The sequence below is a fragment of the Branchiostoma belcheri genome, unplaced genomic scaffold (assembly GCF_001625305.1).
Source record: "Branchiostoma belcheri isolate BF01 breed outbred unplaced genomic scaffold, Haploidv18h27 scaffold219, whole genome shotgun sequence".
Classification (NCBI taxonomy): domain Eukaryota; kingdom Metazoa; phylum Chordata; class Leptocardii; order Amphioxiformes; family Branchiostomatidae; genus Branchiostoma; species Branchiostoma belcheri.
This window is the reverse complement of record NW_017803702.1, coordinates 159,637-183,813: the sequence shown is the minus strand read 5'-3', so window position 1 is coordinate 183,813 and position 24,177 is coordinate 159,637. Positions and strand designations below refer to the sequence as shown.

The 24,177-nt window shown below is 41.3% G+C and overlaps 3 protein-coding genes across 3 annotated transcripts; 2 read left to right on the top strand and 1 right to left on the bottom strand.

Moving 5' to 3' along the window:
- The first annotated feature begins 2,038 nt into the window (after nt 1-2,038).
- On the top strand, nt 2,039-4,039 carry LOC109470073. Its single transcript, XM_019768850.1, has 3 exons — nt 2,039-2,579; nt 3,042-3,254; nt 3,528-4,039. The coding sequence occupies exons 1-3, from the start codon at nt 2,287-2,289 to the stop codon at nt 3,682-3,684; spliced, it is 663 nt and encodes a 220-aa protein (XP_019624409.1). The 5' UTR covers nt 2,039-2,286; the 3' UTR covers nt 3,685-4,039.
- A 158-nt stretch (nt 4,040-4,197) lies between these two features.
- On the bottom strand, nt 4,198-6,782 carry LOC109470064 (THAP domain-containing protein 10-like). Its single transcript, XM_019768842.1, has 4 exons — nt 6,061-6,782; nt 4,983-5,090; nt 4,761-4,869; nt 4,198-4,565 (listed from the first exon to the last, which is right to left on the bottom strand). Exons 1-4 carry the CDS (start codon nt 6,442-6,444, stop codon nt 4,198-4,200), a joined length of 969 nt encoding a protein of 322 aa, XP_019624401.1. The 5' UTR covers nt 6,445-6,782.
- Nucleotides 6,783-8,551: 1,769 nt separating this feature from the next.
- Nucleotides 8,552-23,595, top strand: LOC109470068. Its single transcript, XM_019768847.1, has 3 exons — nt 8,552-8,795; nt 22,285-22,489; nt 23,037-23,595. Exons 1-3 carry the CDS (start codon nt 8,679-8,681, stop codon nt 23,075-23,077), a joined length of 363 nt encoding a protein of 120 aa, XP_019624406.1. The 5' UTR covers nt 8,552-8,678; the 3' UTR covers nt 23,078-23,595.
- The last annotated feature ends 582 nt before the right edge of the window (nt 23,596-24,177 follow it).

Genomic DNA, 24,177 nt, shown 5'->3' with positions numbered 1-24,177 from the left:
ATACTATTCATGTCACTGATGTGGTGCTCTCGGGAAAGGCACTTTACACGACTTTCCTCACTTCGCTCAGGTGGAAATAAGTACCTAGCTTCGGTTAGGGACGTCCCTCGGATAGGACGTTATTTTAAATGGAGGTGCCGTGTTTGGGGAGAGCCACAATCCACACACGTTAAGTAAAGAACCCACCGCACGTATCAAAAAGAGCAGGGAACCTTCCCGGTGTGAGTGGTTTAAACCTTACAGTCCGGTCTTACGCAGTTTTACATAAACGTACATGTACAAAACTGGTGTGTTACGTGTAAAGGCGGTTTACCGGTTATGCGAAACAAACAACAACAGAAAAACAATCACCCGTTTGTGTATTTTCTGTTCTTGTCTTTACTATAATGACGAATGGTAGTTGACTTTGGTTAACATTTGTGCTTCACTAGCTTATGGTTTGTGTCTGGGGTTGCTGTCCCTTGTTCAAGATATCTGGTAAAAACAACACTTATTACTGACAAATTATGTTAAATGATACCACGGGGCTTTCCGGTGTCCCCGTGAGCTTTCAGTCTTTGATATATGACAGCAGACGTAATTCTTCAAAATTAAAATGACGCACAGAATAACACTCAAGAATAACAGAGTACACGTGAAAAAAATGAAGAAAAAATGAAGTAAAATTACATAAGAAAGCACGTTGCCGACCACGCAATGACGTCTTCTGTAAAATGTCAGAGACTCGGGCCTAATAATGTACGTCATATGCCGGGAGCAGAATGGCAGAACAAATTTAGATTCTACTCTCTTTTGAATGTTCTCTCTCTTTGAGTATGTTTTTGTGTAATATATAAAATAAAATCTTGTCTTTCTGGAGGAAAATTCGGAATTCTGTCTTTTATAATATACAAAATTGTTGTCAAGACATGTTGGCAGGCATGACTTCATGTAAATTGATTTTTATCATAAAAGGAATGAATGAATGAATGAATGAATGAATGAATGAATGAATGAATGAATGAATGGATGGGCGGATAAATTGGATGGATGGATGGACGGATGGATGGATGGATGGATGGATGGATGGATGGATGGATGGATGGATGGATGAAAAAACAATTGCCTTGCATATCGTACAGGAAAAAACATGGCATGGTTGGTACCTGAGGAAACAGCAACACTACAAGTCTAATGTATTCTACATTTGTGGCTACAAAATATGACATGGCATTATCGTAAGTTAATGGGTGAATTTGTACAAAGATATGACCTACGTATACGTACTAGTTACATATTAGATACGGGCCACTGTACACATAAAACTGGGCAGTGATAAATATCGGCCTGTGTCTTAGTGTTAAAAATTTGTACCAGCGCTCCTCTATCTTAAAACTTACTGTCACATATAACCTCCCGAAAATAAATAAATCCTCCACCACACACTATGGTCGGGAGTAAGTCGGGGCAAGGTCGGCTGTAGTTGACAAGTGTTCAGTGAGGTTTGCTACTGTGGACGACCCCCGATGTATTGTGTGTATGGCGTATGGTAGCTGTACACACATCTGTAGCATTGGTCCTGCCCTCTGCTGTAGTGGCCCTGTGTATGGGAGTTGGGAGTTCGAGTATAAGGGTTGTACGCACACCACTACCAGTGGTATGGCCTCTGCTGTAGTGGCCTTGTGTATGGGAGTTGGAAGTACGAGTATAAGGGTTGTACTCACACCACTACCAGTGTTATGGCCTCTGCTGTAGTGACCTGTGTGTATGGGAGTTAGGATTTGACATTATAGGAGATACACACCACTACCATTGGTCTAGTCCCTAGTCAGTACATAGTCTGTGTGTATGGGTGTTGGGAGTTAAGAGCACATCTAGGTCCCCTGCTATAGTGACCTGTGTGTATGGGAGTTGAGAGTATGAGAGTGTACACCGTGTTCAAGCCCCTGCTGTATTAGTCTGTGTTGTATGGGAGTTAATTGAAAGCATAGAAGATGAACACACACACCACTACCAGTGGTCTATTACAGGAAATATGCACCACACTATACACTTTAAAGGGCAGAAGCCACCTCAAAAAGTACCTGAAATAGGCATAGATATCAAAAATATACATATAGTACAGTAAGTTAAAAGTGTTTGTAGTCACTTTTACCGAGAAATAAAGATTATACAGCTTCTCAAAGTGTCGTTTTTGGAAAGCCGCGACCCCGGCGTAGTAGCCCCATTCCAGAAGCCGTCACGTGATGCCGTGACGTAACACAAGGGACGCACCCGCTATCTGCCAATTGTCTGTTTGTTTTAACAATGGCAACACCGACCATGGACGCTGACGAAGTTGAGACTTTTTCTGACTGCTCGTCTACCGTAGAATGTATCTGTGAGGAATTTGAGTCGAACTCAGATTCGGAGGAGGTCGTAGGAGTTCTCATGCCCTACAGATTTGAGCCATATCTCTCTGACGTGCAGTCAGACGAGCCGAATTCTGACAGCGACGATGAAGGTGAGGCCGCTGGTGACGCCATGGCTGATGGCGGGGAACTTGAAATCGACGGACAAATTCCGCTCGATAGCGAAACCCGACTGCAGAACATGGACTGGTAAGTGAGGCTTAGGTAATTTTGCTGTTAGGTTTCTGTGATAGGATATAGATTACTCGCTATGGTGAGACGTACTTGTAGTATAAAATATTACGATTTTGTGACCTTGGGTTCGCCCCGCGGCCTGTGTTGTTTTTCTAACCTCGCGGTACCGTACCTTCTTTCTGCGGATTAGCGTCATTACTTCTGGTCTTTGTCGTCCCCGGAGGCAGCCATTTCTTTAATCTGTGTTTTTTTCGTTACCTCCATGAAAGAATAAGAAAGTAGAGCGGAAATTGTCTTGAAAGATCGCCAAAACAAGTGGAACATGGCGATACGTGTGGATGATTAGTGCGACCCCTGACCTTCAGAAGTCACCGCCAGCGTTTGTTTAGACAAACGCTGTGCTCACAACTAATTCTTATCACATTTTTACAAATCGTATGACAATTTTTAATTCCTTATTGGGGTTTGGTCTTCTAGGTGTACTTGTGGGAACTGCGTTGACCACCGAAAGGTGAAGGAGAATGTGTGCTGCCGGGAGCAGATGCGTGTTTGTGAGCGAAGGGAGAAGGAGCCCGGCATTGACTGCATTACCCAACACCACGGATTTCCCCAAGTCTGCCTAGCCGTGGACGTACTAGAAACAGCATACTTTGCTTATCGGGATCATTACGGGTTGACCTTTGGAAACGAGTGAGTATGAAAATAATACACAAAAAATACTAATCATGATAACTTGATAAGGTTAGCCTTTGCCAAAAATTATAACAATAAGCTAGATGGGCAATCCTAGATTTCATGTGTTACATGTATCATTGTATGTTTCAGCCAAACCACAAAAAAAGATTTCTGCAATTGTAACATGATAGTTATCTATTATGATCACTTGTATTGCTTGTGGACTAGATTTGAAAGAAAGGGTAAATTTATCTAAGTACCATAATACCAATACATAATCTTTTTCAGCTGGAAGCGGTACACTGCGTACCGACAGTTTGTGCGCTGGTGCTACGAGTTCCTTGGAAAGAAGAACCGGGTTACTCTGCCCTCTTGCACTGTGGCTGCTATAAGAAACCACTTCCCGTCTCCAGACTACACAGGCTTCCGGGAAGCTGACGACTAGAGATGTCTTCTGCTGAACTTGTGCTAAGCCTACCTACTTTACCTTTGATAGTGTAGTTGGTAGAAACTTTATTTCTCTAGCTAAGAACTTCGTAATATGTAAAAACTACAATCGACAATGATATGTGTCAGAAAGTCCCCTGTTGGGACTAATAAATGTTGCACTGTGTTACGTATGACAACCAATGGAATCAACTACATTTTGTAAGAGGTAGATAGTATCCCTTCTTGGGATTAGCAACAATATCAGTCAACTTTACTTCTCAAACTCAGAACTTTGTACAATCAACTATACTATGTGGCAGAAAGTGTCCCCTGTTGGGACTAATAAATGTTGCACTGTGTTACGTATGACAACCCATGGAATCAACTACATTTTGTAAGAGGTAGATAGTATCCCTTCTTGGGATTAGCAGCAATATCAGTCAACTTTACTTCTCAAACTTACATTGTACAATCAACTATACTATGTGTCAGAAAGTCCCCTGTTGGGACTAATAAATGTTGCACTGTGTTACGTATGACAACCAATGGAATCAACTACATTTTGTAAGAGGTAGATAGTATCCCATGTAGTGATCAGCTGGACTAGGCAGACCCAGAACACAAAGAAAACGCGGCGGTCTGGTCGCGGTGGCTGGTCTTCCTGCGGGGGCTGGTCTTCCTGCGGTGGCTGGGCAACTTCGTCCTCAGAATCGGACTCTTCGGCAGAGGACGGGTAGTAGTCAGGGTCATCGGCGATCACTGCTACCTGGTCCTCCCATGAGCTCGCACTACTCACAGACATCTTATCCTCCTCATCCTTATCCTCCGCATCCTTATCCTCCGCATCCTCATTAGTTTGTGTGGCCACTGTGACAGTTGTGGGTCTGCACTGCACACCTGCAGTAAAGCAATGATAAAATTGTAAATTGAAAATTGTAGTAATGAAATAATGACACATTTATGCTTATCGTCAATGATGTAGGAACATAATATTAGATTTTAAAAGAGATGGGTGTCCCATATTTGTTTTACCAAAAGAAAACTTTTGACTATGACTTGGCAACTAAAAACTATAGTATTAGCATAAAATACCTTTAGTCCGTCCAGATCCTTTGAACTGTATGCCCTTATGCTTGCGTGGCGGCCTCAGGGACACCTGCACCCCACTGTCACAGGAATTCTGCAATTCTGTTGGGTTTACCTACAAATGTACACACAAGTAGTACATCGGTATAAATTCCTATGATCAATTACAAAAGAGAAAATGCAATAGATTGTTGATAACTGATACATGTGATAGATGTCAACACTTACATCAACAGGCACGCCACCATCACTTTCTTCAAGAGAACCTGCACCATCTCCCCTCTCTTCTGTATCAGCAGAAGACTCTTGGTGCTGATTCATACATTCCCCAAGTATCTGGTATATGTAATAAAGACAGCATAAATCAATATCTACTGTACCCATGTGCTGATGTCATAGCATTTATATACAATTTTTTTTTTATTACACGCTCATATATTTTGGTGTTCAATATAATCAAATAAATACGGCCTTACAGTCTCAACAATATAATCATGATTTATTCTTGTATATCTACCCCTACCTTAGCAAGTGACAAGCATAGGAACTTAGCCAGATCTGGTGCCCTGCATTTCCATAATTCTTCTTCTTCTCCTAATGCCAAGCATTTTATTTTCATTCCAAAAATTCTCGACACAACATGGGAAGAAAATCATGCATGTAAAAAAAATCACTTTCCCTAGGAAGCAGTGTCTAGCAAATCAGTAAATGAGTTCAAGAACCATATTGCACACGAGTGGAAGAATCACCAGGATATGTACAACTACACCTTTACGTACTGAACACATGAGAAGAATTGCTACCGCCGAAACTACCCGAAGTGCGGTCTCATTACCCACACAAGGTACCTATTGACCGGCTACAGGTGAGAAATACAGGTGAGAAATTATGTTGTCGACTGCCACGGCATAGCTAAGCAAAAACGCACGAACTTCATCTTTGCATTTCCGCGCCCCCCTCCCCACATACATGTATACACATGTCCCAGCCGCCATTTATCATATTTATGAACATTTTTCCCGACTTACCTGCTCCGAAATTTGACTACTTTATAGTGTCTTTCGTAGAAGACGTCAGTGTTTGAGTAACTAACATTATTTGTCGTGAAACATTTTGTTTTGAAAGAGTAGAGTCCCCGTGTTAGCAGCCTAGCGAAACATTCCATGCGGGAAATAAATGAATGTTCGCTACTGACAAATTATCCCACTCAGACGACAATTTATCGTACAAAAATGACACCATAAACGCATTTGAATTCTACAACAACGACTCTAGTGCTCATAACATAAAAATCCTAAAAACCCACCTCAATTCTGCGCCTTTTCTCAACTGCACCAGATTTCCTGCGCTTTTTAGGCTGCGCCGTGCTCGCCTCTGACTCTGTGCCTCGGGCACGGGGAAAGATAGTTGGAACAGCCCCGGGCAACAAGAACTTCTTGTGTTGTTTCATCTCAATCCCGAACTGTTGCTTCAACTTTGAGACAGGGTTGAAGCAGTCCTCTGTGAAGTGTGCACAGCACAAAAACGAGTTCTTGGTTGGGTTCCACAGCTTTCCGTTCGGGCCAGATCTTGTACGGCGAATTTGCTGAATCCACTTCGCCCGCAGATTTTCGTCCGATGGCATCTGGAAAAGGCTAAAGCCATCCGCCCTCTTGTTCGTGCAGTTCGCTGCCACACACTGGTTAGGCATGCTGACAAACACACCCCCAGATAACTGCGTTTACCAAACGTTCTCCTGTCCTTTCTATACCTCTACGATTGTACAAACTTTCGGCCAAGCGTGCAAACAAGCAAAACAAATATGGCTGCCAAGCGTTCAGGCTGAAACAAGCTGGATCATGTTCCCTCGTGATGCGTCATTTCCGGTTGCTTGCGTAACCGGAAGCTAGTCGAGCGGGGAATAGATTTTCTAGTGGCGGGGCGTTCAAATTGTGTATAAAATGGGCGAACCGCGTAAATATTCCGTAAACGAACAGAGTTTCTGATTAATAATACCATAGGCACATACAATAAAACTAAGTCGTCTTGGAGTGGCTTCTGCCCTTTAAAATGGTTGGCAGTCAGTTACTTGGCAGGATTTTAAATTAACTAACTTACGACGGCAACTACCTACTTCATTTGGCCGGGGATAAGGTTCATTTCCTGTGACCTATCAATGTCTTAACCCTGACTTATTGGCTTTGAACACACTTCTACGCTTCCTGTATCATATGGACGGCACCCTTGAGATTTATACTTTTAAAACCCTCAACGTGAATCATGGATTTGTATGCCAGATCACACCGTTCGCCATTGATCAAAAACCCTATCATAAAAGCTTTGGAGGACTTTAAGCTGGACTTTAGAGCAGTTTGACCCACGTCTGTAATTCAATTTAGAGAGATTATGTAGAATCGGGTAGATCAGGGGTCGTTGTCGGTTTTACTAGTGTCCTAAGTGGTACTAGAAGTGGGGATGATAGTATTGCATACTGTCAGTTACAAAACGTGACAAAAATACATTAGAAAATGTACGGTTCTTAGTGGCAAATCTTGGCACATTGGTGACACCAAACCGTACGTGGCCTCATCAGTGTTTGGACACTGTACCAACGATTAGCCGGAAGGCCCTCAGGGGGTCTTTCCACCGTACGGGGAGGGAAGTCATGTGAAAGTACCTTTTTCAAGAACATCCGGCCTGTCTGAGGATCGAACCCAGGACCTCTTGGTTCTTAGCCAAAAGCCCCGACCATTTCATTTATTCCAACATCTAATCACAAGACGTAGTGACTGCAACTTATATTATTGCCGCCACTAACACGGGGCAATACAATACTAATTTTCACCTGAGCGAAGTGAGGAAAGTCGTGTTAAGTGCCTTTCCCAATGGCACAAGATCGGTGGCATGTCAGGACTCGAACCCGGGACCTCTTGGTTCCGAGTCGAGCACTCTGCCGCTACGCCACAAGACCATTACGCCACGTGATGCCATCAAAATACATTCATGCCGTATTTTGATTACGTCATAATCTGATGTCTCTTCCGTATTCATTAAAGGAAATTATATAAGACAAATGTAAAACGTTTTTGTCATGTTTGATGACGTAATATTCGAACTTATTTTCGGAAAACGGGAAGGAAATTGTATTAGTCTAATGTGAACACTTCTTGGAATATTTCTTTTCATTTTAACCCCCTGTCGGTGGATACACGTCATTCTGAAGAGGCTTACGTCAGAGAAGTCCGTGTTGGTTAAAAATTGACAGACTTGCCCCCAAGGACAATTCTGAAATCTGTGCAAAAATGATAGCAAAATCATAGTGAAAGTCTGACACTCTGTAGTGAGTTAAAGAAAATTTTAGTTTTAGTTTATTTTGAAGTCATTCTGATCTTACAATTCAGAGAACTGTTCTGCCGCTGAACTACATGTATTTTGCTAATTTAAGCACGCATCTATATCATAAATAAACGTTGCTGGCTATAGCTATAGCTACAAAGTCTTCGCAGGACGTTATTTTTTTTATTAGTTTTAAAATGTTTACCGTGTTTTTACTTGCCGCCGAATGTAGCTTTTAAAACACCGATCACTATATCTAGGTTGGTAGTCAAAAACATGAAAAACTGATACAAATACTGTAAAAAAAGATTACTAATAAGCCCTCCACCCCCTCAGAAAATAGTCCAGTCACGAAGCCTGTATGTCCAAATCCACTAATTTTCCGGCCTTCACTACCGTTTGTTCTCTTCCGAACCGTGGGCGTGGCTTCCTATTCAAATTAAGCCTCGTTATAGCCTTAACCGCCCCCGTCAGGAACCACCCTGTTATTACGCCTTCGTCACAGTTCCGACTTACGTACGGGCTTCTCTCCTATAAAAGACGACGTCAGCGTCGTCCACGTACAGAAATCACCGTCAGAGAGCCGTACTGCCGTCGACGTACTGCGAGATGAAGACCGTCCACGCCCTGCTGCTGTCCTCGGTGCTGACGTTGCTGGTGTGCCGGTCGTCAGCTGAGATGCTCCCCTACCAGCAGCGGCTAGCAGAGAGAGGAGACAGAGCACAGGTAACGTCCCGTCCTGCACACAGTATGCTATTCGTCGAGAAATCATGTTTATTTTGTTACACATATAAAACGCAATTTCTGAGCGGCAAAACAAAAAAATATATATATAATCTGGACGAGAACCAATATTGAAATTTAATACCAAATTGCTTACCATATACTCTGTATTATTCTTATTTGTAACGTGTAATGTAGTTCAAAACATACGCTACTTAAAGAGTCCTTTTATTTTGTGGTACCACAAATAAAAATCTAGAACCCAGGCGCTGTTAAAAAGATGCAGCCCTTTTCCATCAGCGGCCGAACATGTAATTTTTTGCATCAGATATGAGTATGCTTTGGGTTAGGGTTAACTTAACTTACAATTTTTTAAAGAAAATCAAGTTCTGCTGCCTTGAAATCGCTTTGGGTGCCTTTAACATTGAGATAAAATGTCCCTGTAGTGCAGTCGGTAAAAGTCGGCCTTTGGGATTGCGTTACCGGTGGGCGCAAGTTCGATCCTAGGGTTAGCTCAGATGTTGTGGTACTGGATTTCGAACATTACAGACGGCGGTGCTGATATCCATCTCGTATACGTTCGATGCCATTTGAAACAGCTTAACGGCAAGCTTTCAGTATTTCAGAACACTCCGTCCGAACTGTGACGTTTCTAAGCATAGGGTTTAAGGATTTGGCTGTTTGGTCCGGGTTCAAATTCAAGCTTGTGTGCTGTCTTCTTTTTTTATATATTTACTATTATTTACGATGTTGTTTGTATGTACCTTGCGCCTTAAAAACGTTCTTATGTCGGATCATGTTTGTCGGATGTGGTATCGACAATCTAGCCGTATGTCATTGACCGTTTTAAATGTTGACGGCCGTTTATGAGACCCTGGCGTAAGCGACGGCGTCAGGCCTAAGCCTTACACATTTGTACGTAAAGTTTACGTAAGCGTTAACGCAAGGCTTTATCTTCTGCGCGTCAGTTGCTGAGAACACCTGTTTACCTTAAATTACCGTAACACACAAGGACAACGAACTGTATTAAATGTCTTACTGTTGACAGCTAATGGACTCTTTTTGACCTAAAGTACAGTGTTTCTTCTTGTCTTTCTTGTAAAACACATAGCCTTACCCCGAGCACCAACCAACCAACCAAGGTTAGCTTGTTCGGGCGCAGTCTGGCCAGAGTCAAGCCAGGCATATCTTCTTACACAAATCAAATTTGAGTTAAATGTTAGTCAAGTTTAATCCCTAAACACTGCTGATCTACGCCAGAACTCCAGAAAACCAGTCCACAACCTTTACCCAACCTCCCGTCAACACCCGAATGTTTTTTTTTTACATTTCGAAACATTCGGCTGGTGTAGCGGAACAGTAGCCGACCTGGCCGAGCACAGGCCAACCACAGCCCACCTTGCTGCCGACCTACTCCTCACCATGGTTGGGGAAAGTTCAGCTGTGCTCGGGGGCAAATGGAGCTTCTCTGGCTGGCTACGTTTTCTTGCCAATTAATACCCTTTTTAGGCCGATTTCTACGATTTAATCAGCCCGCAAAAGAAGTCTGGTGGAGACTAATTCGGAAGGCCATATTCGGTTATCTGTGAAGCACCTATCACATGGTACATGATCATAACCTCCCGGCCTACTCCTGGGAAGGGTTAGGGGAGTTCAGTAGTGTTCTGGAGGCCTATATTCGGCTATGTGTGAAGACTCTGTCACAAACACCTGACCATATCCTCCCTACCCACTCCTAACCATGGTTGAGGTATAGTTCGACATTGTTCAGAAGGACATATTTGGCTATCTGTGAAGCACCTATCACACGGTACATGACCGTAGGCTCCCGGCCTACTCCTAAGAAGGGTTAGGGGGAAATTCGGCTGTGTTCGGGGGCCCTTATTCGGCTATATGGCAAGCCTCTCTAACATACACAAGACAACAGCCTCCCGACCCACTCCTTGGAGGTATAGTTCGACAGTGTTCTGAAGGCCTTATTTTGCTACGATCTGTAAAGCACGATACATGACCATAACGTCCGGGCCTACGTACTCCTAAGAAGGGTTAGGGGAGTTTGGTAGTGTTTTGGAGGCCATATTAGGCTTTCCATGAAAATCCTATCATACATACATGACAATAGCCTCTCAAACTACTCCTAACCATGGTTGGGGGACTTCGGTAGGCCATATTTGGCTACGTCGATGAAGGTTAGACATCCAGGTAATACAAAAAGCAGTTAATCAAGCAACTGGATATAATTTTGGAAACGATTAGACGTTTCAGCTAGTCTGACTTTTGTTCCCTTTTCGACTTCCAAAAGAATTGTCTTCACTTTATTTGCATATCAATCAATAGTTTGTGCTTATAAACCTGCATTTCTCTTCTGGTCTCTCAGTCACTGACGAAAGCTAGTGGATAATAGCTGAAACGTCGGACCGTTTCCAAAATCATATCCAGTTGCTTGAGTAACTGCTTTTTGGAATATTTGGCTAGGCCATATTTGGCTATACACAGCTGAACCTATAAGTGCTGACGGTACCGATATGAGTGAACCGTACCACGTAACACGCTTGGCTTCTTTACTCTGAACTTTCAGCGTCAACCAAAGGGTCTTTGAAGTACCCAATATTACTGTGGGTTTCAAAAGAAGTAATAATGGAGGCGGGTAAATTACATGTACCTCGGTGTTCCAAGAAAGGAATGAGAATTCTACGTCTACAAATAGCAAGCTGGTATAAAATAAAGCGTGAGTCATTGCATTGAATTTAAGCGTAGTTTAAGCCATGCATAAAGGTCGACGTCCAGTATTCCTAGCTATTGATGCATGCACTACGCGGAATGTGATACTTAAGGATACCTTAAATAAAGTATGTGTAAATGCTCTTTAAGCTAAAATTAAACCTGATATTATCATTATGAGCTTAGATAAAAATCTTTTGATACATTACACGGAATTTGATATTCAAGCATACTTTAAAGAAAATATGTGTAAAGGCTATTTAGGCTGATATTAAAGCTGATATTATATCATTTAAGCTGATATTAAAAGAAACGTGGGCCTTTGCATAAAATCTGATATTTAAGCGTACTTTCAGCGATGCGTAAAGGTCAGCGTCCATTATTCCTAGTTTTTGATACACTACATGGAATTTGATATTTTAAAAGCATACTTTAAATAAAGTATTATGAAGGCTCCTTTAGTTCATTAAACCAAAATGAAATAAATAAATAAATAAATAAATAAAAGCTTGTAGTCATGGGAACTATCCTCCTTGAATATTTGGAAGAAAGGGGAAAAAAAGACGTCTTTTGGTCATATTTGAGTGCAAAATTTGGATACTGTTTAGCTACGGTGTTTATTTCGCTCTAAGTATTCCAAAATGCCTCGGGCGTAGAAGGCGGTTTCAGCTGATATTGAAATTATGTGACGTCTGAAGTCCATAATATGTAATCAAGTGGCGCGGCTTCTTCAAACAAAGCAAAGAAGAACGCTTTAAACAATTTTGCTTTACCTCATTAACGACACAAAAAAGGATATTTTCTTTGATGAAAAATTACTCTAAGCTTCAACTACGCGAAAACGTTACACATCCCTTGCAACAGGAAATGTAGTGACACTGGCTGCAGAAGTTGAATCATATTCTGTTCTCAATTTTCCCTATTTCAATCATTATTATTAATAGATCCCTTTTTTACTGAGACAAACGTCACATGAAAGACTTGCGGAGATTTTGACGTCGCCGTCGCCCGCTTAACTCGTACACTGACGCATGGAAAAATAATTCTAAAGACCTGTGCCATTCAACATATTCGTTTGAAAAATAAGACCTGTTATCTTAAAATTCTAGTCACGATCCTTAACTTTGGCTAGGCGATTTGCCCCACGATTTGCCCTACAACGATGTGACTTTCATCAACAGCATTTTTCTAGGACGCAGTCGTTTAAATGAGAAAATTAAAGGGATAAACACGTATAATTCCAGAAAATAAACGTAAATTAACACGGAATATATTTAGTCATTATCACTAATATCAGTATTAGATATGAAGCTAGAAATTTCTGTGACCTGGTTTCCAGTCTACCGTGGCTTGTGTCTGTTCTCATCAGGACTACAGGACCTCTTTGCCGCCCGACTAAACAAGACTCCCCGGTAGGTTTTGCACGTCATGACTTTAATTAGGACCACCACGATAACGAAACTCCTGCCGTGCAAAACTCCTGCGGGTGTAACACTCCCACCGGGCGGCCAGTTGAGCAGGGCGGTGGGAAACTACTATACTTCCGAAGAAAATCCGCCCGCACTTCGATAAAAGAGACACTATGCTAAAAACATTGGACAACAGTAACTATGTGTGATCCTCACTTTTATTAGCTAAACGATAACACAATTCTTTTATTCATATGTTTATTGATATTTGGATATTAATCTACTTATTAAGATTTTGCCGCATTCGTGGACGGATTGACATAACAGGTGACTATCACATTTTCAAGATGTTAAACCTGAGACCAGACTGTAAGGTTTTAACCACTAACACAGGGAAGGTCCAAGGATCCATACCCCAGAACCTTATTAATAGGTACCATCCAGCGAGGCATTGTTAAACACTACGTACGTTACAGAGAGTTTGACATAGCTTTCCTGAGAGGGCAAATTAAGTACGGCCCAATAACTTAAAGTCATCCGTTTTCCAGATTTTAAACCACAACTGAGCACCTTACCACCTTTACCCTTCTGTGAAAAATTTCACTACCAAGTAGCACAAACACAAAATACTTCTGTAGGAAAGGAAAGGAAAGGAAAGGAAAGGAAAGAAAGGTCTCCCATGCCCTTATGCAGAGCGTAGGGTGGTGCCCATATCCATTTCTGTAGCTCTTGGGCGACACACAGTTGTGCAATGCACTACCGCAGGGGGTTAGTCTGCTGGTACCATTTTTAGAGTCTTTGGTATGACCCGGTCGGGGTTTGAACTCACGACCTCCCGGTTACAAAGCGAGCACTCTACCAATTGAGCTATTGCACCGGTCACTACTTCTGTAGGACTGTAATAAAATGAGAAAATGCTGTTTTCAGTTCTTATTTGGTCCGAAGCCAATAATATAGAGTCCCTGTGTAGTATTAGTAACAGTAACATAAGCATGCCAGTGAATATGCACCGAATACGTCAATCGTCTGGGGATATATTCAGTCAAAGAGATCTTTGTTTGCATTCATTGCTTGCGTATAGCATACAGTATATGTATATAGTTATACAACATGTATCCGCTCCGGAGTGCCATCCGGCCTGCCATATGTATACATTTACCCACCTGCGGTGTTAATTATATAGATATACAATGCCTAAAAATAAAACAACCGTGAGGTAGTGATTTTATTCTCGCCTTGCGGTTCCAGTTTACAAATACTTAAAAACATACCTGGTAACAGCTTTGTGGTAGTGTAAGAGTAATTTCTTGTGTTTGTATTACGTCCTATGCAATACTTACTGACAACACATTTGAACCATGCATCAAGCAAAATTGCCGAATGAGTAACTGCTGCCCTAGATATGCCTGTTTTTTTTAAGAGTTTGTGGGCAATGGGTAGTATTCTGCAGCTTCCATAGCGTTAACATTATGATAACAAAAGTCATAGTTGTACATTTGCATGCATACCCACCGCTTGATCTGAACATGTTTCAAGCAAGGTAAGTATAATAGGGAACATGCTGAAAGTTTTATAAAGGATAGCGCTCATAGTTTCTGTTGTTACAGGCAGTTGCAGTCACGAATTCGGTACAGTCACAGTAAGATTTGCGTTGTCTCTATTAGAGCAGAAGCAAGGACCCGGTCAGTCTCACGTTTTTCTGTGTATTTACAATATATTTCTTCAATATGTCAACCCTGAAACTAGAGTATGGAGTCTGCATCCGCCCGTGTGCGATCTCCAAGCTTTTTGATCGCGTTGTTTTGAGTTCATTTCCACTGTTTACCGTGTTTTTTTTTTAAATTTTGCGATGGAATCAGCATATGCAACCTTGTCGGTACTATAATACAAGCTCCTGATATCTGTTTTTGGAGATCAGGAGTCGACAAAAAAGAAATTGTTTCAACCAACGCCGAAACACTGGAGCCTGCCCAGGATTTCAACCTCAAACCTTCCTATTCTAAGTCAATCCTTACAACTAGACCATGAGATCATTCTGTCAGCCACCATGTCAATGTGCTGTTGACATATGTAAACCTAGTGTTGACATACCGCTAAGTGATACCTTGGAACACCTGGTGCCGACGGCACCTTCGTACTTTTTTACCTTATGCAAAGAACCCCGTATTTACTTAAATTTCGTCTTGTCAAGAACCTTGCAGTACTCTTGCCTCACCATTTGCTCGTTTGTTTCTTAAAAAGTATATTCTAATGATGCGAAATAAAGAGTAAAGCAAACTGTATCCACGCGCATATATAGTAATCACCACACATGTGATTGTGCAAATATATTAGCGCCCCATTTGGTATATATCTACTACAAACACTACAGCTTCCTCCCGTCTGTTAGGGTTGCGGAAATAGAAATTTACGGCCAAAGTCGTTGGCTGACAACTCGTGTCAAAACATTTGTCTTTATCATTAGCTACTGGCACTTTTGCGTCAGAGTCATACGTTAGGAATAATGTGTTTACCTTTAGTTTGAACAGCTTCGAAAATGGTGTGTAAACTATATGATAACTGTTGTACATTATACCGCGACATTAGTAGAAATAGAATTTCAGCATTTTTTCATATTCCAAATTTTTCTATTTCAACATTTCATGACTAGACATTATGGGTGGCAGCACACTCAAGCTATATCAACCTATTTTATGCCGCCACCAACGCAGAGAACAGACATAGTACAAGACAATACTCAGGAAAGTCGTGTAAAGTGCCTTTCCCAAGGGCATATCAGGACTCGAAACCGGGACCTCTACGCCACACGAACCCACTTGTCAGTCAACATTCCGACTAGCTTTCTAGCAGGGTACCTTTTTAGCTGTTATAACAATTGCTTTTCATTAGAAAGAAGCACGTACATGATACAGCATAACACATTCATCGTATTGAAAACATTCTAGTCATTTCAGTATCATATGCATTGCCATTGAACGACCTTTGAAATTTCTGTCTTAAGTTTTGAAATATGGAGGAGACAATGAAACCATTTTGTAATGGATAATTAGAAATAGTTTAAAACTACGAGTAACAATATAAATTATTATATCATATCTTAAATAGAAATCAGAGATATTCTTGTTGCAGAAGTATCGTTAATGTTTTTCGGGTCTTGTGTGGAACGGGGTGGTTAAGGGTCGAAAGGAAAAAATAGATACTAAGGCCACAGCAAGTAATTTTATGGATGACATCAGCGCGCGCATTGATTTTCACCTGATTTAAAAAAAAGCAACAAGAAATTTTGTTGCCTTCTGACAGTGGTCAACATGCCGAAAATGGGTAAAGATGTCTGTTGCCATGCCGGAACGTGGATGGGAGACAAGATAAAGCTCTGATTCAATGTTATGTTTCTTACTTTGATGCAGTGATATGTGATGTTGGCTGTGTATATGTGATATTCCCACTGAATAAAAACCATTTGTACAATGATTGAGTCAAAATTTTAGAATGTAGAAACCTTATTTTTTTCGGCCCGCCTTGTTTTTTTCGCCCGTTCGCATTATATTTGGAGTCTGCGGAGGATGCCATCCATAAAATTTACTTGCTGTGGCCTAAGAGTATAAACAAACATATGGAAACCACCACTGACGTCAACATTACGTAACGTTGCCCTGTCAATGTTACCTACAGTTGCGGTGCTTCTAAGAGGGAGAAAAGTACCTAAAACGTTTTCTAATCCAATTCCAGTGTTGATTTCACTTGTAGAGATTAATTTATATTGCATCAACGTCGAAGTCGACTATCATAGAGGACCGCTAATTCGTTATAATGGTTTTGACCTTCTTATGCATTAGCATGAATGGCTTCATCTAGTACATGGCCAGACCCTGTCCTTCCTGCTTGCGTCACTGTGAGACTGTTAGTCAGAACACTGTTTAGAGAAGCAGGTGGTCTGGTAGAAAGACCTTGGCGTAGTTTTGTAGTGTGAATGCCCTGGCGAAGACAGCCAGGGTGGCCCCGAAGGTAATTTCGTATTCGCGGTAGTCTCGTATATATTCGCGTGTCGTTGCCACTTAAAGAGGCCGATGCCATTTCGCAGAACGGCAAACTTTAAGTGTGACGTTTTGTAATATACAGGAATAGGTTGTAGGAATTAGGCTTTTTGACCCGGGTTCGAATTCGAACTTTTTTTTACCAATATCTCTACCATTTTATTACGATATGTAGTTGTATTACAGTTGCAATTGAAATGTTGTTTTCTAGGTTTTAATTTTTTTGCCCCGCAAAATAAGAAGAAAGGAAAAATACGATAGAATTTAGTATTGACTGAATAGTATTACAATCTCTGATTCACTTCAATGCTAGCAAAAATCTATGTTGGGGTCGTGTGGCGAGTAGAGTGTTCGGCTCACACCCTAGAGGTCTGGAGATTTAAACCTGTCCGATGTCACCGGTCATTAGGAAATGCACTTTACACGACTTTCCTCACTTCAATCAGGTGTAAATGAATACCTTACCTTGGCTGGGACGTCAAATTAAGGTCCCGTGTTTGGGAGAGCCACACCCCACGCACGTTAAAGAACCCACACACATAAACCATTTACGTAATTCGAATTCTTTAATTTTATTTTCCCCATGATTATATTTTGGATGTAGTCACAAATCTGCTTGTCAGAAGTTCTACTGATCCTATGTATTTATTTATTCATTTAACTCCTCACCTTGGTCATTGCCATACTTCTTCACTCCAAGTTGACAGGGTGTATCTCCTGTTTACCAGTAATGTGCGCATGTCCCTTCCTTGGAACCCACGTGCCTGATACCCTGTAATCTCTGGGTTTCATCATTGGTCAACCAGATAATTGTTTTAACCTTTATATCAGCTCTGACATTTGATTCAAACCCACGCCTGAGGTTACTCTGGTAAATCAGATCTCTTGAACTGTTAACGGCGTATTATTTATCTTGCAGCACTATTCTCACGCATATGCTGCAGGGTCTGACCGAAAAGTTAAGGTCACTAAACAAGGTAATGTCAGTGGAATCAAGTAACGACTTTGTTTTCATTCTCCGTGGCTTGCAATTTATATTTGGAACCAGTACATCATTGGTAAACGACATATAGGTCAAAGGTCAGTCATCTGGGTCATCTCCCAGTGGTGTACATTCGGGAATAAGAATACAGGTCAAAGGTCAGCAATCCGGGTCATCTCTTTAAGACTGTGCATTCAGGAATCCTTGATTTCTCCTCGAAGCGTTTAGGAACTATATGTTTCCAATGGTTTGCATTGTTTGTTTGTTTTTTCAGTCGGAAAAAAAGAATCTATATTGTTACTTTTAGAATCTTTATCCGAAAGAAAGAGGGCCATGTAAAATTCCATCGGGTCTTGCAGTCTCGCTGCATGCACATAGAAAATTACAGGTCCCTTTGAGAATCTGGCCACAAATTTTAACGTTTTTGCTTTTCTAAATTTATTAAAACAAAACATGAGAATAAAACTCCAATAGTTTCTGTCGAAGGACTTTTTGGAACGGCTACACTTATAAATGACGTCTGTATAACAGGAAATGTAGTGCACGATTCCGCGCCGAGACATTCGGCTCAGGTGTGCTTAAAAGTGACGAGATTACCGCCAAAGGTTAGACGACTCGTCCTTGCTCCTTCTATCCCAGTTTGATCCATGAAAAGCCCCTCACATACGAACTGACGCCAATGCATAATCTTTCAGTGACCCCTGGGCAATGATCATCAGCGACGTAATAAAATCACTTTTATTATCTGGGTAACTTGAATGCCACCTGGTTCACATTAACAATAATTGAAAATTCACGCTAGTCTATGGCCGTGTTCATGTGAAGTCACCCAAGGCGCTTTACATGTGGTTTACCCAGAATCCTGTTTCAAGTGGCTCCATCTGAACGCTTTAAATGACATTGAAAGCGCCTCGATCCAAAGCCACTTCTAGAAGTGGTTTCGAATCGGTTTTCCCGCATCGCGATTTGCGTCTGAACGCAATGTGATTTCAATATAACTTCGCCTGGTCATGGATTACGGGGTGATATTTCTTTATTTATATGCAATACCAAATTTTACGTGGCAGCAACTTAAAGAGTAGTAATGGTAAAATAATGTGTCCGTTCTAGGGCGAGCTTCACCGCCTCTGGCGGGACCACGTCGGCATTCGGCCGAGGTACGCTGGGAGGGGGGCATCAGCAAGAAGGTCGTTGACCCCTGACATTAATAACACGCTACCCAGTGTGTTTTCATCAAAGAACAATAAATGCAGCTCAGGCAAATTGTAATCGGACACGGTTTCAAAGGAATGTGTGGCACGTGGACCAGATGTGAGGAATGCGAGTTACCCGAATCGCGGTTTGGGTGACTTCACATGAACAAGGCTTAATACTACTTCCAGATTAATAGATTGATCGATTGGAACATATGGTCCATACCCTTGTGAGCTCTACCATGTCTGGAATACCAGTAGTAGATCATGTTAACTCTAAATTTTATTTAATGATGTAAGCTGTACTGACCGAATTGTTGGTGTCCCTACTTACATTTCAATGGGGACGGTGTCAGCGTACGCTTTGTTTGTTTGTTTGTTTGTTTGTTTGTTTGTTTGTTTTGCATGACCGATAAACCGTCTTTAGGCGTAACACACCAGTTTTGCACATGTACGTACAATCACGTACAAGCTGCGTAAGACCGGACTGTAAGGTTTAAATCACTCACACCGGGAAGGACCCCTACCTACTCTTTTCGACAAGTGCGGTGAGTTCTTTAATGTGCGTGGGTATGGCTCTCCCAAACGCGGGACCTCAATTTAACGTTCCATTCGAGGGAAGTCCCTAACCGAAGCTAGGCACTCATTTCAACCTACGTGAAGTGAGGAAATTTGTGTAAAGTGCCTTTCCCAAGGGCACAAGATCGGTGACATGGGCAGGATTCGAACCCGCGACCTACCGACTGTGCCACACGACCCTACGGTTAAAGACAAATTCTGATAAAGCACGATTTCAAATGCAGCCGAACATGAGATTTCGAAGGGAAGTCAGCCAGACAGAAACCAAACATGTAAAGACGGTATAGCCGGTACCCTGCAGGGCCTGTCTGTACCGGACAAAGGTCACCAATTGGCGCATGCCCAGAGGGCCCAGTCTGATTTGATTGAGTGCAGCCAAACCAACTGAAAACAGCCTTTTTTTTGGTATGTGTGGATAAATGCTGTCATTTTCCAGCTGGAGAGTTATTTCTATCAACTTGAAAAAACTGGCTGTTAGTGTTGTTTTGGCTGCTTGGTAGAGTTCTTAAAACTACTCCCATCTTCTTGTCTTCTGGTCTTCAAGGGGGTCAGAGGTCATGCTGCCAGTGTTTGCATTTGCCATGCTATGTTTCGCTGGTCAAAAAGCGAAATTTTTTGACTAAATGGACAATTTGGAAGTTGGACTACCCTGTCAGTGTGTGTTTGCAATAGTTGAACACTCAAGTAGGTGATTGTTGACAGCTCAGTTCTTAGATGTTTTCTATATATTCCAATAGGGGCTGGAATTAGTGGGCTGTCCCCTACCCACCGTTCACTCTGAACCAAACACCCGCTCCTGTTCACAGCAGGACTTGTCGTCTTCATGCTTCAGTTAACATCAATGACTTTAAGTCACAATGGCTGTCTTCAACACGTTTTCAGGTCATATGTTGCCAGTATATTCAAACACATTTCACCCGTGGAACGACAGTTTGCTTTACTAGTATGCTATTTTTTAGCTGTCGTGTCACTGGCAAGTCTTCTACAAAACTACCAGTGAGAACACAGACACTTTTGATACTGCACAGAATCCATTTTTCCGTATTCATTAAAGCCTAGCATTTGTTTTAAAACATTTCATCTTCGTTAGGCTAGTCTTCCAGTTATCACATTTACACGCAAATAGAAATATATACATGTTGCGAAATCGGTGATAAAGACAAAATATATCTACACACGTACTGCGGGAACGGATCTAGAATAATATAAATGCATTTAAAACGCTTCTTCCTTCGTAGGTACCTTTATGCATGCTTAATACTTAGGTCACATTTCCAAACCAGGCCCCGGCCGGGTTGTTTGTTGTATGAACAAAAATTAACAATCCATATCAAGAATATACAGAAATAGTGCCCATAATCGTTATTAAGAATTTCTATGTGTTTTGGTGTCTGCTATATTTTCGTTTAAGCTGTATTAAGTGTAAGAATTGTGACCTCAATATTAACATAAGCTCAAAGACACGATTTTGTACAGTGCTGACGTTTAATTTTGAGATCAGGCTTTACTGAAAACACCATGGTTCAGGTGGGGATAGATACTGTAAAAATATCATCCCCACATATGGTCACTAAGACGTTCAGCGGGTGTTCCTTGTGTCTTCAAACTGACAGTGACAGGTTCTTACGTTAGGCATGACAGAAACACGTGAGGTCGGGGGTGTGGTGTGTGGGTTACAACAAAGCTTGTGTTTCACACATTCGCTATTTTAAGATGCCGATTTCCTGCAGGTACTCGGCATTCACTAAGATATACGTCAACTTGGTTTGTGACGATAGCCTTTGGCAAATATTTGATCCTAATAATTTAATATTTCAGTCTATTCACAGGATCGGCCGTACTTAAAATCCTCAATAGAATATAGTAAGACCATATCTTTATTATGTAAATGAGTAAGAATTGATTGATATTAATTGCAATTTCAAGAAATGCCTCGACGTTGCAGCTACATTCAATAGGTTTGACATTGTGTGGCTTGGATTCATTCACAAACATTATTATTGTTATGGACAATTACATTGGTATATTAAACAAATATACTTAGTTTTATTTGATATATTCTAATATATTGTATCTGTTCATCATGTTTTCTTCTGATCTGTACTCATCCCAATGTGGCAAAAAGCGTGCAGTAGAAATCGCCATTCATTTAATCATTACCGGAGACGGCCATGTATTTGTTTGTTGCCTATTAAGAGCCGGTGCAATAGATTGATTAGTAGAGTGCTCGCTTGGTAACCGGGAGGTCGTGAGTTCAAACCCCGGCTGGACATACCAAAGACTTTAAAAATGGTACACTTCGTTCTCTGCTTAGCACTCAGCACATATGAGAAAGAGTGTGGGAAGGTCAAACACACAAACACTACCAGCGGACCAGCCCCCTGCTGTAGTGCATTGCACAACTGTGTGTCGCCCAAGGGCTACAGAAATGGATATGGGCACCACCCTACGCTCTGCATAATAGCAAAGGAGACCTTCTTCTTCTATTAAGAGCATTGTTTCAAAATCTTCTTTTTTTCGCTTATCATTGTAAGATGGGCTTTCTGACATTTGTCATTTTGTCGTTTCCTGCAGCTAGATGATGACATATCTACGCCCTACGATGATGTCCCGGATGTGAAGGAGGCCGCCTATTGGCTCCTGTGGAAAACCCTGCTGGAAAACTCTCCTGGGAGACCCGCGCATGCGCGGCACCCGCAGAACGTCATGGACACTGACGAGGAGAGTCGGGAGTCCCTGAGGACGACCGTGGTGCAACGCGCGGCCAAGAGGTGGAAAGGTAGGTCTACGCATGCGTCAGTTTAGTTCTCAACGACGTCAGCAAAAATTGGAGCACTGGCATGATGGGACAAATTTTGTTTGTTTGTTTGTTTGTGTCGCATTAACAAATAACCGGTCAACAAGCACTCCTATTTCAAACAAACAATGTCGTTGTGGTATCATCGAGAACAGATTTTTTCACCACGTCGGCAAAATGTACTGGGCATGCGCCTTCACAAAACCCGTCTTCTATAATTCAAGGCTCTTAAAGAGAATTTAAAGCCAAAATTACACATTTATTGATAAAATCCTGTATGTATTCTTAAATTGTTTTGTCGGGAAACATATCGTTTGCAACTGGCTAATTTATGATGCAACATTGACCAAACATCCAACAACCAACCGTGAAAAATCCAGACTTCGCGCAAGCACAGTACGTTCTGCTGACGTGTTGAATCGTGTACGTGTGTTATTTAGTGAAAACTTGTACAAGTAGAATTTTTTTCTATTATACAGATATAATAAACTTAAAACTTGTACATATAAAAATTAACCCTTTTTTTCAGGGAAGTGCAGCAACTCCTTCTGGAAGTTCTGCCAGGGTTGATGCGCTCCCAGCATCCTCTCTGTCGTCACCGATGACGTCATAGCCAGGTGACAGTCACACCACCAACCAAAAGGGGCCAAAAGCAGCAACACGTGATTGTCACATGATCAACACGTGATCGCGGATACATTCAAAGACTCACGGAAAAAAGATTGAATTTGAAATAGGTTCGTCAAAATTAAGTAAATTTAATTACAATGGTCTATCAATGGTCAACAGACTGTAAAAAAACATGGTTGTATTATATTATACAACATTGACGATAGTATTTCTCCCTAAATTTACTTTAAAGTACAATTGTTGTCTCAAACATTTCTTACTGACCTCTACATTGTATTATATCAGACCAAACGTGAAATTCCTGATATCTTTTACGTTATGCTTTGCATAGAAAATGCGGTTATTTTTGCAAAGCCTATCGAAGTATTTTCGTGCTTTAGATGTTGTTTTAAGTTAAGAAACATGGAATAAAGAAAGCCATGATAAGCACTGAATAAACGATGTGTCTTTTTTGTTTGAACCTTCCTTGTTGATATGCTTAATGCAAGAACCAGAAGCCATTTTAAGCCTTTAATTTTTAGTCCTGCCATATGTCCCACCTAATTAGACCTTTGGTTAGGATTTATATTTAGATTAAACTGGAACAGAAACAAATGTGTAATAATTATGTGCCTTCGGCTATACTTTTAAAGAAATAAGCCCGATCATATTTCAAACAGAGCCACAAATAAATAATATTTGAGCACTTTCATGAGTATTTTAAGAACTAACAGAGAGCAACAAAATGTCTAGTTTTAGTTGTTTTTTTCGAGACTGAAACTAATGCTTGCGCTGATGTCATCCATAAACATCATTGACTAAGGCCTTAATATGTAACCTCCGTTACCGTAGATTTCCGCTCTAGTAAGACGGTCGTAAATTTTAAATAGAGCAGCATATAAGGCAAGAAATTGTCGTTTTGACAAAATCGTCTGGGTTTTAAAGCGAAGGAGGAAGGGTGTTCGCTGCTATTGTAGCCACCGATGCTGAACAAAATGCTTTAAATGACTTTAACCTCAGTAACTTTTAGTAGCAGTAAAGAATTCACCTGGTAAAAGAAA